General features: G+C 44.1%; 1 protein-coding gene across 1 annotated transcript; it reads left to right on the plus strand.

Annotated features, from left to right (window-relative positions):
* Window positions 1-67: 67 nt before the first annotated feature.
* On the plus strand, window positions 68-12,192 carry BYSL (bystin like). Its single transcript, XM_033152704.1, has 7 exons — window positions 68-412; window positions 3,338-3,500; window positions 7,359-7,497; window positions 7,923-8,056; window positions 9,127-9,287; window positions 10,285-10,387; window positions 10,855-12,192. Exons 1-7 carry the CDS (start codon window positions 121-123, stop codon window positions 11,201-11,203), a joined length of 1,341 nt encoding a protein of 446 aa, XP_033008595.1. The 5' UTR covers window positions 68-120; the 3' UTR covers window positions 11,204-12,192.
* Window positions 12,193-14,741: the final 2,549 nt, after the last annotated feature.

The raw sequence follows: 14,741 nt of genomic DNA on the forward strand, positions 1-14,741 counted from the left end.
GGCAACGACGCGTCTCTCCATCTTCATAGCTCTGTAGTCGGAAGGGTGACATGAGCGCGCATGCGCTTTGCAACTGCCCCCCCTCACACGTGTGCCGGCTCTTCAGTTCGGGGGAGCACCATGCCGAAAGTGAAGCGCTCGAGGGGCTCCGGCGGGGCGGCGAAGGCGGCGTCCGTTCCCCTGGCCGAGCAGATCCTCCAGGGCGACTCCGTGAAGCCCGTCACGAGGGTGAAGCGCCGGGGCAAAGCGGGGAAGCATGGCGGCGGCGGCGGCGAGGATGAGGACGAGTACGTGGACGAGAGGCTCTCCCGGAGGATCCTGGAACAGGCTCGGATCCAGCAAGAGGAGTTGGAGGCCGAGCACGGCGCCGCGGGCGGAGGCGAGCCAGAGAAGGCGAAAACCACCGTCCTGGGTGAGCGTACCGTGGGCTCGCCGGGGTCTCATCTTCGCCAGCCAGGAGGTGGGGGGTGGGTGGGGGGTCACTTGCTTTGCATGCCAGGTAGCTTGACTCCAGCCCCCTGCACCTTCAGGTGGGGCTGGGAAGGACCCCTCTCTGAGCGCCAGCCTCCTCCTTCCCGCTTGGTTCCCTCCAGGTGTCCCTGGGCTGCAACATCTGCTCTTGCTATGCTGTACCTGAAGGAGCGTCTCTACCCCCATCGTTCAGCCTGGACACTGAGGTCCTCCTCCGAGGGTCTTCTGCTGGTTCCCTCACTGCGAAAAGTGAGGTTGCAGGGAACCAGGCAAAGGGCCTTCTCCGTAGTGGCGCCCACCCTGTGGAACACCCTCCCGTCAGATGTTTAGGAAATAAACGACTATCTGACTGGGAGGCTTCCAACAAAATATTAAAAATAGAAAGCTGAAGGCAGCCCTGTTTAGGGAAGTTTTTTATGTCTGATGTTTTATTGTATTTTTAATATTTTGTTGGAAGCTACCCAGAGTGGCTGGGGAAACCTAGCCAGATGGGCGGGATATAAATAATAAATTATTATTATTTTATTATTATTAATTTATCATAGATGGGACTGGTGGGAGTTGTAGCTTATAAAGCTCTGGGAGACCTGTGGACAAACCCAATAGGCAGTGCTTAGTGGCCAGAGAATGCTAACCCACTTGGGTCGGGGAGGAACAGAAAATAGTGGCGAGAGAATGGGAAACATAGAATTGTTGGAATAGAGTTGGAAGGGACCCCAAGGGTCATCTAGTGCAACCCCCTGCATTGCAGGAATTTCAACTAAAGCATACCTGACAGATGGCCATCCAGCCTCTGCTTTAAAACCTCTTGTGAAAGAGGGTCTACCACCTTCCAAGGGAGTCCATTCCACTATTGGAGTTCTTACTGTCGGAAAGATCTTCCTGATGTTTAGTTGGAATCTCCTTTCTTGTAACTTGAATCCATTGGTTTGAGGCCTACCCTCCAGAACAGGAGAAAATGAACTTGTTCCATCTTTCATGTGACAGCCCTCATTTCACACTTCAGTGCTTTGTTGCAGGTTCCACATGTTATAGTTATAACTCTTTTTTGTTAAATTTCCGAGACCTGAAAGAAATAGCTGCATAGGAAGCTGTTTTATACTAAGTCAGACCATTGTTCCATCTTGCTCAGTAATTTCCGACAGCTACTGGCAGTGGCTGTCTAGGGTTTCCGACAGGCAACATTCCCAGTCTTATCTAGTGATGCCAAATATCAAACCAGGGCAAAGGACTGGTTTAAACTAGAGAATGTTGATGTATTGGACTTGGAAGGGTATGATAATATGTTCGGTTGGCATGCATACCTTTGGTATGACAAGGCTAAGATCCACAGAACTTTTAAGTCTCATATAGTTAGAAAATCCTTATACCAGGTTTGGTCTAGATATAAAGACTTGTTAGAGAGAAAGACCCCTAGATGGATCTCTCCAGTGGAGGCCAAGGCCTACAAGAGACCGAACATGTCTGCAAATTGGTTAAGATATATGGACATATTGCAGCAGGAAGGGGACTCTTTTAAGCTAAAAAGCTACGATCAAGTGAAAAGTCAGGTCCCCGACTGGCTGCATTATCATCAGGTATATGAAACATTCAAAATGGACAAAAAAGTTGGTTTTCAAGTAGAAAAATCAAAACTGGAAACAGAATTGATAGAATCGAACTTTAAAAACCTTTCCAAAATGTATAATCTTTTGCTAGAGTGGCATACGAAAGATGAATTGGTTAAATCGTCAATGATAAATTGGGCGAAAGATATAGGACACAATATTATGATGGATGACTGGGAGGGATTGTGGCAAAAAGGTATTAAATTTACTGCTTGTCATAGTTTAAGAGAAAACATAATGAAAATGGTTTATAGATGGTATTTGACACCAGTTAAGATAGCCAGGATGAATACCAAAATGTCAGATGTATGTTGGAAATGTAAACATGCGAAAGGTACCTTTTTTCATATGTGGTGGTTGTGCCCAGCGGTAAATGCTTTCTGGGATAAGATTTATAACGAACTCAAGAAGGTAATGAAGGTTACCTTTTGTAAGAAACCAGAGGCATTTCTCCTGAGCATAACCAATGAAGAGATACCCAGTCAGGATAGAGTGTTTTTTATGTATGCCACAACAGCAGCTAGAATCTTATTGGCAAGAACATGGAAAGGCGAAGAGATACCAACGGTGGAAGAATGGCAGATGAAGATGATGGAATATATGGAACTCGCAGAGCTGACCGCCAGAATCCGGGACCAGAGGGAGGAGAAGGTGTCAAGGGATTGGAAGAAATTTAAGGATTATTTAGTCAAAACAGTAAAATTGAATATCTGAGCAGAATTAAATAGAATAGCGGCTTTAGTAGATATATGTTAGATAAAATTGTTGGTAAGATATTTTTGTGTGAAAAATTTAATTGTTAGGAATTGTGTTAAGATTTGGTGTTAAAGTTAAGATATGATTAAGCAAAGTAAAGTGTATTAAAAATTGAGTTAATGTGAATAGAACAAGATACAAAGCTACCTTGAAGATATATATGATTTTGAAGACAGTGGAGGGAATGGGGGAAGTCCCTTAAAATAGAGAAGATAGTAACAAGAAAAGTAAGAGGATAAATGTTAGTTTAAAGGTTTGTATATGTTTCCTTTTTATTGTGATTGTTTGATTATGTTTTTGTATTGTGTTTATGTATTGTATTTTGTATTTTTATATTGTGAATGTTGTTGTTTATGTTATGTTCTCCCTTTGTCTTAATAGAAAATAATAAAATCTTATAAAAAAAAAAAAAATATCAAACCAGGGCAGACGCTCTACTACTGAGACAGGATTTGTTTATTCTGATGAAATATCAAAACCTGTATTTCTTCTACTTTTTCCAGGACCTGCCTCAAAGGACAGAGATTCAGATACAGATGATGATGAGTGGCCAACACTGGAGCAAGCTGCAGCCATGGGGAAGGGAGAGTACTGTGAGGAGGTAACTGTGAATCCAGAGGATGAAAAAGCCATTGAGATGTTCATGAACAAGAATCCACCACTGAGGTAAACATTGGAGTGCTCAAATCCTGGCAGTTGCTTGAACTTTTTTTATGTTGCAGTATTTAGATTGCTTACTAGAGATACTGCAGGTAGTATCTCCAAACCTGGGAGAGTTGTGTACAGCTATTAACCAAATGCTGTTAACCAAATGAAAAACAACAAAGCCCGTGGACCTGATGGGATACCTGCCGAAATCTTCAAAGTGGGCGGAATTTAACTTACACAACTTCACAAGCTCATTGAAAAAATCTGGGAAAGAGAAGAGATCCCAGCAGACTTTAGGGATGCCAAAATTATCAATCTCTTTAAAAAAGGTGACAGAACTGATTGTGGAAACTATCGAGGCATCTCTCTATTAGCTGCAGCCGGCAAAATTCTTTTAAGGACCTTAGCAAACCGTCTCTTAACAACATCCGAGATGACCCTTCCTGAATCCCAAAATGGTTTTTGGCCTTCTATGGGGACAGTGGACATGATTTTCACCGCTCGACAGCTTCAAGAAAAATGCAGAGACCCAAACCAACCCCTGTATTTGGCGTTTATTGACCTGACTAAGGCTTTTGACACTGTAAATCGTAATGCCCTGTGGACTGTCCTTCTGAAAATTGGCTGCCCAGATAAATTTGTAAACATCATCCGGCTTCTCCATGATAATATGACAGCAACAATTACAGATAACAGTGGCTCTCAAAGTGAACCATTCACAGTGGGATCAGGTGTTTAATAGCGTTGTGTTATTGCCCCAATTCTATTCATTATTTTCATTGCCATAATCCTACACTTTGTCGCAGGGAAACTCCCCACTGGAATAGAAATCATATATCGAACAGATGGAAAGCTGTTCAATCTGAGCAGGCTGAAAGCAGAGAGTAAGGTTACCGTAACTTCCGTCATAGAGCTTCAGTATGCTGATGACAACGTAGTGTGTGCACGCTCAGAGGATGACCTCCAAACCATCCTAAATATCTTTGCAGAAGCTTACAAAAAGCTTGCCCTATCGCTCAACATCCAAAAAAACAAAGTACTGCACCAACAAGTACAAAATAACCCCTCTGCAGCGCCACAAATCCAACTCAGTGGTGTAACATTGGAAAATGTTGATCACTTCTCCTACCTAGGCAGTTATCTTTCCACAAGGGCCAACATTGATACCGAAATCCAGCATCGCCTAGGCTCTGCGAGTGCGGCTTTCTCCCGATTGAAGTGCAGAGTGTTTGAGGACCGGGACATTCACAGGGAAACCAGAATGCTTGTTTACAAAGCTATTGTACTACCAAGCTTACTGTATGCTTGTGAAACATGAACCACTTATAAACGCCATCTCTAACGCCTCGAAAGATTCCATCAACGGTGTCTCTGAAAAATTTTACACATCAGTTGGGAAGAACTAGTATCAGTGGACTGGAAGAAGCAAAGATCACCAGTGTTGAAGCAATGATTCTTCAACATCAGCTTTTTTGGACTGGTCATGTGTGGATGCCTGATGATCGTCTTCCAAAGCAACTACTCTATTCCGAACTTAAAAATGGAAAGTGTAATGCTGGTGGTCAACAAAAGAGGTTTAAAGACTGTCTCAAGGCAAATCTAAAAAAGTAGTATAAACACTGACAACTGGGAAATACTGGCCTGCGAGCGCTCCAGTTGGAGAACAGCCTTTACCAAAGGTGTCATGGGCTTTGAAGACATTTGAACTCAGGACGCAAGGGAGAAACGTGCTAAGAGGAAGGCACGCTTGGCAAATACACACCATGATCAACTCCCGCCTGGAAACATATGGCCGCACTGTGGAAGGATATGTGGATCCAGGATTGGCCTCCACAGTCACTTACGGACTCATTGTTAAAACCGTGTTTATGGAAGACAATCTTACTTGGCTACGAGTGATTGCCAAAGAAGAAGATTGCTTAGTTGTAAAAAGTTAGACATGAAAAGCAAGTTGACTTACCGGTAAACAAAAATACAGTATAAATCAAATAAGCAGTTTAAAAAATATATACATTGTACATGTCAACTTTACATGTCTGGGTAGGTTTCCCTAAACATAAATGTTTTTAGCAGGTGCTAAAACACTATACAGAGAAGGTGCCTGCTTAATGTCAATGGGCAGGGAGTTCCATGGTATAAGGAACCAAACTTTCAGTATGGCAGCACCTACAAGCACAGGATGGACATTGTGTGGCGCTTGTAAAAGTGCCAGTTCCACAAATAAAAGTGGCTGAGTGAGCATATGTGGAGTTAAGCTGTTAATGTTTTTGTCTCTGAGTGAATTGAGCTTGAATTAGGCTATGTTGTTGGACAGCCATCTGGTAGGGAAGATGTGTGTATACTCTTTCCCTTACCCTCTTGTCCATTCTCATTTATGCAATTTTTAGAATGTGTAATGTCTTACTTCTAAGGCAGTTATCCAGTGTAAAACTAATAGTGAGCCATTTCTTTTCTGGAGGGGGATTAAGGCTCGTTGAACTGTGCAGGACTGTAAAACTATTTGAAATTGTTAGGCTTCTAGGTGACTAAGTTATCTTTGCCATATGATTTTACCTCCACCCCCACCCTGAGTTTCATCACTTCAATGAGCCTTGGGTGCAAGTGCCTATTTTGTATTGGTTATACTTGAGGGGGTTCTGAGTGAGGAAAGAGAATATGAGAGAGTTTCACAGTGGTTGTTTTCCTTCCTTATGATCATTTGTGGTGTTGTATGTGCCTGTGGTACATGCAGATAGTCCATGAGTGGAGAAACTTTGACTCTCCAGAAGTTGCTGCACTGCAGCTTCCATCAGCCCCAGAAAGCATGGCTAATGGCCAGGGATGATGGGAGTTGTAGTTCAGCAACATCTGGAGGGGCAAAGCTTGCCCACATCTGATAGAATTCCACATAAGCTGGTAGTCTCTGTACACACAGCAGATCTTTGTGCTGCTTTCTGAAGCCACTGACATCCCAGCAACAACTGCAGTCTTATGTAGGGGAATTAAAACTTGTTATCAAGCTGTGTACAGGAAAAATAATTGAATTTTTTAGGCCCCAGGTGACTAGGTACCTTGTTTTTTTCTATATTGGACTATCTGCACATTTTTGTTGATGTATGCAGAGAAGGGAACAATTGAGTAGAAACCATTTAGCAGTAATACTTTTATGTGTGAACTGACCCTTAACAGAATATCTCATCTAAGAATTCTGGCGCTGCTTTGCTTATGGAACTGGCATGATTTCATCAGATTATCAGCAATAAGTAAAGCAAGCTAGCACCCAAATATACTTTTCAATTCTGTTCTCTTGTTTTCGTTTTAACCAGCAGATGGTGCTTTAGTTATTATATTAGGCATGCCGTCTTTGATACTGCATTGGTAGCAGGAAGCACAATTCTCAGTCCATTCTGTTTGGCATGCCCAGTAATGACCCAAGTTTCCTTTCTCCAAGATTGGAATGCAGAGCAGAAACCTATGGCCCTCATATGACTTACCCACGTTAGAATTTCTTCATGCAAAATAGATTTGGGCTGACGCCTCTCTTTTGGCATCATGTTATTTTTGTGAACTGAAATTTAACCTTTAAAAAACTTTTGAGAGCTGCCCGTTCTTGTTGTCAATATCTTCAACCCCAAGATCTTGTTCCTCAGCAGATGCCTGTTGCCACCTTCAGGCTTATTTGTATTGCACAGCAGCCTTTTTCACTGAACAGTTACCAGTATGGCAGACAGTCCACTTAGCAAAGTAATGGGAGCAAGGGATATCACATGTGGAAACTTCATTTCCCCTGCTAAATGCTAGGCTGGAAATCAGTCTTATTGTTGCCTCTGCTGCTTTATCTGCCAATGAGCTTTCTAAGTTCCCTGATCCATATTGTTTCCTCTGGATACCCATTAGGCGCACCTTGGCAGACATTATCATGGAGAAGATCACTGAGAAGCAGACAGAGGTGGAAACTGTGATGTCCGAAATATCTGGTCGGCCCATGCCACAGCTTAATCCCCGTGTCCTGGAAGTCTACAAGGGTGTCAAAGAAGTAAGAGTAATGCTACTTCTGTGCAAATAGGTGTGTGTGCTTCTGCACACATCAGGTTGGACTTAGTCCAGCTGCTGCAGGGTTTAGAAATCTTAGTTTTAGGCAACTCTTTGCTTGCTCTGATTCACCACCCATAGCATGATCGGTGTGGGTGGGGAGCAGCTAATGGCTGTGTTTCCATATTGGCACTATAGGTTAAGATGATGCATTATACATATTAACTAGAATTTGTTTCCACGCTGATAGACTGGTACAGATTTTGCTTGTATGTAGAAAATTAAGAATATCATATCTGAATGTTTCTTAAAATACATTCACTGAAGATCTCCTAAACAATGGGTATAAACCCTGGAATAAGTAGCCTTATCTGCCTGTCCGTGTTAAATTCATCTCTTCCTACCCTTCCCCCCATTTATTTTTTTCAGGTGCTGTCAAAATATAGGAGTGGGAAACTGCCTAAAGCATTCAAGATCATCCCAGCCTTGTCCAATTGGGAGCAGATCCTGTATATCACAGAGCCTGAAACGTGGACAGCAGCTGCCATGTACCAGGCAACAAGGTAGGACTCCATCTGTGACACTGCAGGGAATAATGTGTTGTCTTGAAGGCTTCATCCTGCCCCATCCCTTGAGATACAGCACAGTGGGCCCTGGGAGGAAGCCACAAGTATATGCATCTGATGCTTGTTCCGTGTTCTCTCAGAGAGAGAACTTTGGTTCCTCTTCCTCTTTGGTGATACACAGTGCAGTGTGCAGCTCTGGCGAAAGACACAGGCCATTCCTAAAACAAATCCCTCTTACACATAAACCATTAGGAATTGGTGGTGGTGGTGCATGGCTAGTTGCCTGACTCTGACGTATCTTGCATGGATATCTCTTTTCTTTTTTATGAGAACAAAATAATTTAAGGGTCTGGCTTTTTGTGTGTGCTGCTGTCTTTGTTTCGGATTGTATTTTTATTTTATACCGTTGTAATTTGCCACTTTATTTGGTAAAGAGGAACCAAAACCACGAAGGGTTAGGTTGAAAAGGCAGCATAGAAATGTGTAGATAAATAAAAATGATTTTGCAGCCTCAAAAGCTTGAAGTATAAAGTCAGAGTGGGGGTGAGGGTGGGGGCGGCAACGTGGAGTGCTGCAGTAATACAGGTGAAACTCGAAAAATTAGAATATCGTGGAAAGGTTCATTCTTTCAGTAATTCAACTTAAAAGGTGGAACTAATATACGAGATAGACTCATGACATGCAAAGCGAGATATGTCAAGCCTTTGTTTGTTATAATTGTGATGATTATGGCGTACAGCTGATGAGAACCCCAAATTAAACTTTGGGGTTCTCATCAGCTGTACGCCATAATCATAACAATTATAACAAACAAAGGCTTGACATATCTCACTTTGCATGTCATGAGTCTATCTCATATATTAAACTCCAGTAGCTAATGAAAATAATTGCTTACATAAATGGACTTTTCCACAATATTCTAATTTTTTGAGTTTCACCTGTACATGTATTCCATAGTGCAAGCAAAAGGAGGGAAGTTGACCAGTTCCCCAACTATCCTAACTCAGGTCGCTTCTCTTTTTCTCCATTTCCCCCCTCTCCCCAAATGCCTTTGTTCCTTTCCCTAGGATCTTTTCCTCTAACCTCAAAGAGAGGATGGCCCAGAGGTTCTACAATCTGGTGCTTCTCCCGCGAGTCAGAGATGACATTGCTGAATATAAGCGCCTCAACTTCCATCTTTACATGGCGTTGAAGAAGGCCTTGTTCAAGCCTGGAGCCTGGTTCAAAGGTGAGTGGAAAGTTGACCTTGGAGGACGAATACACGGAAATGAGGTTTATCCAGGGGTTCATATATTTCACTATAAGAACACAAAAGCCTGCTGGATCAGGCCAACGACCCATCTGGGCCAGCATCCTGTTCTCACGGTGCTTACCCAGAGGCCTGAAGGAAACCCTTAAGCAGAAACTGAACACAAGAGCCCTCTCCCCTCCTGTGGTTTCCAGCAACTGGCATTTGGAAGCTTTGCTGCCTCTGGAAGACAATTCACAGTACAATCATACCTCTGGTTACGTTCGCTGTGGGTTATGAATGCGCTGAACCCGGAAGTACCGCAACAGGTTACTTCCGGGTTCGGCGCTTTGCGCATGCACAGAAACACCGAATCACACCGTGCATGCGCAGACGTGGCGCTTCATGTTGCATTCTGCTCATGTTGCAAAAGGGGCTCCAGAATGGATCCCGTTCGCAACCAGAAGTACCACTGTAGTTGAAACTTATCAAAATAGGCACTTGATAATCATGCATTTAAATGCATATTTTGTGAGGGTTTGTTTTTCAGCAACAACAAAACCCCGAATACAGAATGGAATTATGAGTGAAATCATTACCAACCTGACACAGAGTGGAAACAAAGAAAATTGTTCATTCCTGCTGCTCAGTCCTCTCTTCCCCCCCCCCCCCAGCCGGCAGTTTTCTCTCTGACAGGCTGCAGTCCCAGAAGTAAGACAGGCTAGGAGGAAAGCCTCAAGGAGAAGCTGCTTCCGGGTTTGGTGAATTATTCTTAAACTTGATTTTATTGATAAAGAATACTGAACTGTGCAGAGGTGTTGTGTGTGTGTGTGTGTGTGTTGCATATTCTTGCACCAGCCTTCTAGATGTGAAAGAACTGAATGACCCCCCCCCTAAAAATAGTTTTAGCCTTTGATGAAACACTTTCTGTGCATGTATAAGAGATGACTATAAGGTGCTCCTCTCTCCCCCCCCCCCATCTCTGTCATCTCCCCAGGTATCCTCCTCCCCATATGTGAGTCAGGAACATGCACGCTGCGAGAAGCCATCATTGTGGGCAGCATCCTCACCAAGTGCTCTATCCCTGTCCTTCACTCTGGGTAAGAAGAGTTAGGCTAATTTCGTGGTGGAAGGAAAATTGCACTAATAATAACAGTAAAAAATAATTTTATTATTTATATCCCACCCATCTGGCTGTGTTTCCCCAGCCACTCTGAAATGTTAGGACTGGATAGGCTTTCCTGCCTTTTCTCCCATGCATCTCTTGCTCCCCCCCCCCCCCCCCGGGTTAGAAACAAATTTGCTGTCTTGGGGAAAGTCTTCCTACGCCAGGATGGGCTTTCGCATTACAGACTGTATTCTGAAGCCACACTTGTAGCTGGGCTGAGGGTCTGCAGTATGACTATCAAAGGTACCTGCCAGAGAGTACTTAACTAAGCTATGGCAATTTCCTTGTTTCAATTTTTCTCTTCCCTTGGCTTTCACAAATGGAGGGTCATCCATTGATGTGCACCTACAGCAAAGCCTCATTCGCTCCTCCTTTTCTTCCCCTCCTCCACCCCCACAGGGCTGCTATGCTAAAGATTGCTGAGATGGAGTACAGTGGCGCCAACAGCATCTTTCTCCGCCTGCTCATTGACAAGAAGTACGCCTTGCCTTTCCGCGTGGTGGATGCCCTGGTCTTTCACTTCCTCGCCTTCCGGACGGACCGGCGCACCCTGCCTGTCCTCTGGCACCAGTGCCTCCTGACCTTTGCCCAGCGATACAAAGAGGACCTGTCCTCGGAGCAGAAAGAAGCCCTCTTAGAGCTGCTCAAGTTTCACAGCCACCCCCAGATCTCTCCAGAGATCCGCAGGGAGCTAGTGAACTCCAAGTGTCGGGACGTGGAGGGGATGCAGCCAGTGGCAATGGAGTGAACGGAGGATGGGAAGGGGGACTTACAGATTGTGATCACAGCAGAACTTCTGAGTCAAAGGCAACTGCTGGTTTGAACTTGAAGCTACAGTACACTGTCAAACAAATAGGGTTTGTACCCTCACTGCTTTGATTCACAGAAGCCTTATTTATGCAGGGTGGAAAGTATTTGTAAGCCCCCTGCCCCCTTTTGACTCGACATGCATTCATGGTGATTAGAAACCAGCATCCCTCCCATCAGAAATGCGCCTCCCGTTTTGCGATAGAGCTGCTGTTAAAGGGCTGCAGTGACTACTTGCCCCTTTTGAGGTCCTGGTGGATGCAAGTTGCTGATCAACAGCAGGGAGATAAACAGTTGAGCTGCAGATTAGTAGGGAGGAAAGAGCATCTACCAACTGCAGGGGGTTGTAATTGCTCTGTAGGATGTGGCCTCCAATGGAAGTATTGGTAGCCAAGAATCTTACCCTTTTACAGCAGGGGGGACCAGTCTTGGTGGCCTGTGAGCTGTATGCAGCCTTTCTGGCCCATTTGTGAAGCCACCTGGGGCTGCTCAACCCCCACATAGCTACCGGTAGCTTGGCTGAGGAAGACTTGGGCCCCTGGAACAAGTTAGCCATTGCCAATTGAGATGCACGGAGTCCCTGCTGCCCCACCCTCGGTTAATTTGATACTCTTCCTATTGTTTTCCCATATAAGCAGTAGCCATCATGTATGTTATCAGGATGCTGCAGCTGAGCACGCCATATTCTTGTCTCTTTCCCTGTCCCCTCTAGGTAGATGTTCATAGCTAAATCTGTCAGCTGGGTATTTATACATTTGAAGGTTAGATTTTGGTTTTCTGGGTTTCTAAGGCTATTCATAGTACAGCTCTAAAAAGAAAGGCATGCTAGAGCTTGGTTAATGCCCATACTGCTGGTATATAAACCCAAATGAGGTGCATAATTTTGAAATTACACATAATGCCCAGAATAAATATCCAAGTAACCAGCAACCTTTTTTTCCAGAAAAGTTATTAATTAAATTTGTATACTGCCCTTCATCCAAAGAGCACAGGGTGGTTCACAACAGAAAAATACACAATGAAACAAAAGCAAGCCAATAATCCCGCTCTCACAAACACATTTAAAAGGCCATGGAATGCTAATCAGACAAAGGCCTGTTTATAAAGGTTTTGATCTGGCACCTAAAAATACGTAATGAAGACACCAGGCGAACCTTCATGGGGAGGATAGCATTCCACAAATGGGGAGCCACCACAGAAAAGGCCGTTCTTGTACTGCCACCTTCTGGACCTTTTGTGGAGGGAGCACATGAAGAAAGGGCCTCAGATGATGATCACAGAGTCCAGGTTGGTTCATGTGGAGAGAGGCAGTCCTTGAGGTATTGCAATCCTGAGCTGTTTTAAGGTACTATATGTCAAAACCAGCACTTTGAATTGGGCCCGGAAATTAATTGGCAGCCAGTGGTCTGGTCAAGATCGGTGTAACATGCTCAATACACACATTGCTGTGACAGAACATATGTATAAAGTGAGCCCTGGATGTTACAGTATAGAATACATGTAGAGCATACATGGCTCTCCAACCGTATCTCCAGGTGCAAGGAGTTTTGCATGTTGCATTTTTGCCTGTCACACAACTGTTCAAGGTGAAGGATCTCCACTGGAGGCTTGTGGCTCAAAGCTCTTGCCTATTCCTTCCTCTCTGGGAGGAGAGAAGTGCCTCTTCAAAAGAAGGTGCTTTCTTCCTGCACTATTAAATGCAATTGCTTCCCAGTTAATCAAGGGCACCTTGTTAAGTGATCAAAAGCTTCTTAAATACGCCAACCACATTTGGTGACTAAAGATTGTGGCTCTAGTCTTTTACAACTTGTGTGTGCCCACCCCACAAACCACTTCCCTCCTCCCTCACTACTAAAATGGTCTGGTAAATTGGACCATAATTTAAGTTGCAGCAATATTTAGGTTTTTGTGCTGCTGAATTCAAGGTGTCTCTCCTGAGAACTAGAAATGGCTGTGAACGATCACTTGTGGTGCTCTAACAAGCCTGTTCCCATAATGGCTTCTTTCCACTATATTTTCCCTGGCTTCCCACTATTAGCAGCATGGGAACGGCAATGTTTTCCCAGCTTGATAGCTAGGCAGTGGGGAAAAGTGGGCACAGTTCTCTGGGGACTTGCCAGGCCACTGGGGGAGTGAAGGAAGGCTGTGCTGCCCTCTGGCTGCCAATCCTTGCTCTAGGTGCGCGGGGTCCTGCTGCAGGCACGTTTTAACCTTGGTTAACTAGGAGAGGATATCAGAGGGCAACCCTTGGTAAGGTGCCAGAAATGCTGGCTTCCTGTGCTTTGCAGCCCTAGGGCTGCATTAAATGTCTGAGCCTTGATACCCATGTTCACAAAGCAAGACACACAGTGCTGTTCCAGCAGCAGCTGGGTAGATAAGAGTAATTGGTTTTGAACAGCTTTTAGCTCCAGGGGAGATTTGGTTGAGTGGCTCCTCTGTGCAGCAAGTTTGTTTGCGCTGGAAGATGTCCCCTAGGACAGCCTCTCGCCCAAGCACAAATTACAGAACAATTTGCACGTCTCCCATCTATCTACTTGGCATCACTTAGCTGAAGTGGTCACAGGCGAAAGCTGTTAACTCCATGCAGAGCTGGTAAATGAGCCTGCTGAAGCTGTCTAGTGCTGGAACGGCTGGAGATCTCCCATGGCTAGTGCCTAAGACAAACTTGCAAGGATGGGTCTCGGGCTGGAGAAAGTCAAGCTAAGGAGAAAGATCTTCTGTATGCCAGGGCAGTGAGTGGCTTGGGGTACAGCAGAAGGATGGCCCGCAAACTGACTGCATCAGTGTCTTGGGTCAGTTCTTTTGTATTGCTTGTAGGAAGCAGCAGCTGTGTGGTCGTCCTTGGAAAAATCATGAAGTAAATAGGGTAGGAGGAGGAAAGACTCATGAAGAGAGACAGGCGTAACACATAGGTCTTACAAGAATACTGGTTGCTATAAACTTATATAGACTACTTGCTATCTAGAACAGCTAGTCAAAGTTGCTACAGTCAAGAGGCCTGTGTTTTGAAATCAGCTTGTCAGAATTGAATTGTTAAAAGTGGATTACGTTCGCAAGGCAGAAATCAAGAAAGCGTTCTTGTCTTTTATTCTCAACAAGACGGCTTTCTTAGAGGAACAAGTCAAGCAAGCTGTATTTTAAATGCATTTGGTTCTTTTCAGTCTTATTTCCATCACCCAGGAAAGAAGGCAAGAGGTGCCAGTTTTAAAAAATGCTTTATTGCAGTATGGTAAAATATCAGTAAGGTATAATTTCCTTAACAGGAGGGTTTCGAGGTGACTATCATATTGACAAACTTTATTCAAAGCTCTAATATATAGTTGGCTGGATGTATCTATAAAATACATTCCTCTCGTTTTCAAACTTGTTCCAATAGACTTATTTATCAGAAATGCTGATAGCACATTAATTATGACTGATCGGCGTAAGCACAATGAGGGAATAGGAAAGGCAAAAACATAGTAAGAGAGAGGCTTTTT

The sequence above is a fragment of the Lacerta agilis genome, chromosome 6 (genome assembly GCF_009819535.1).
Source record: "Lacerta agilis isolate rLacAgi1 chromosome 6, rLacAgi1.pri, whole genome shotgun sequence".
In the NCBI taxonomy this organism is placed as follows: domain Eukaryota; kingdom Metazoa; phylum Chordata; class Lepidosauria; order Squamata; family Lacertidae; genus Lacerta; species Lacerta agilis.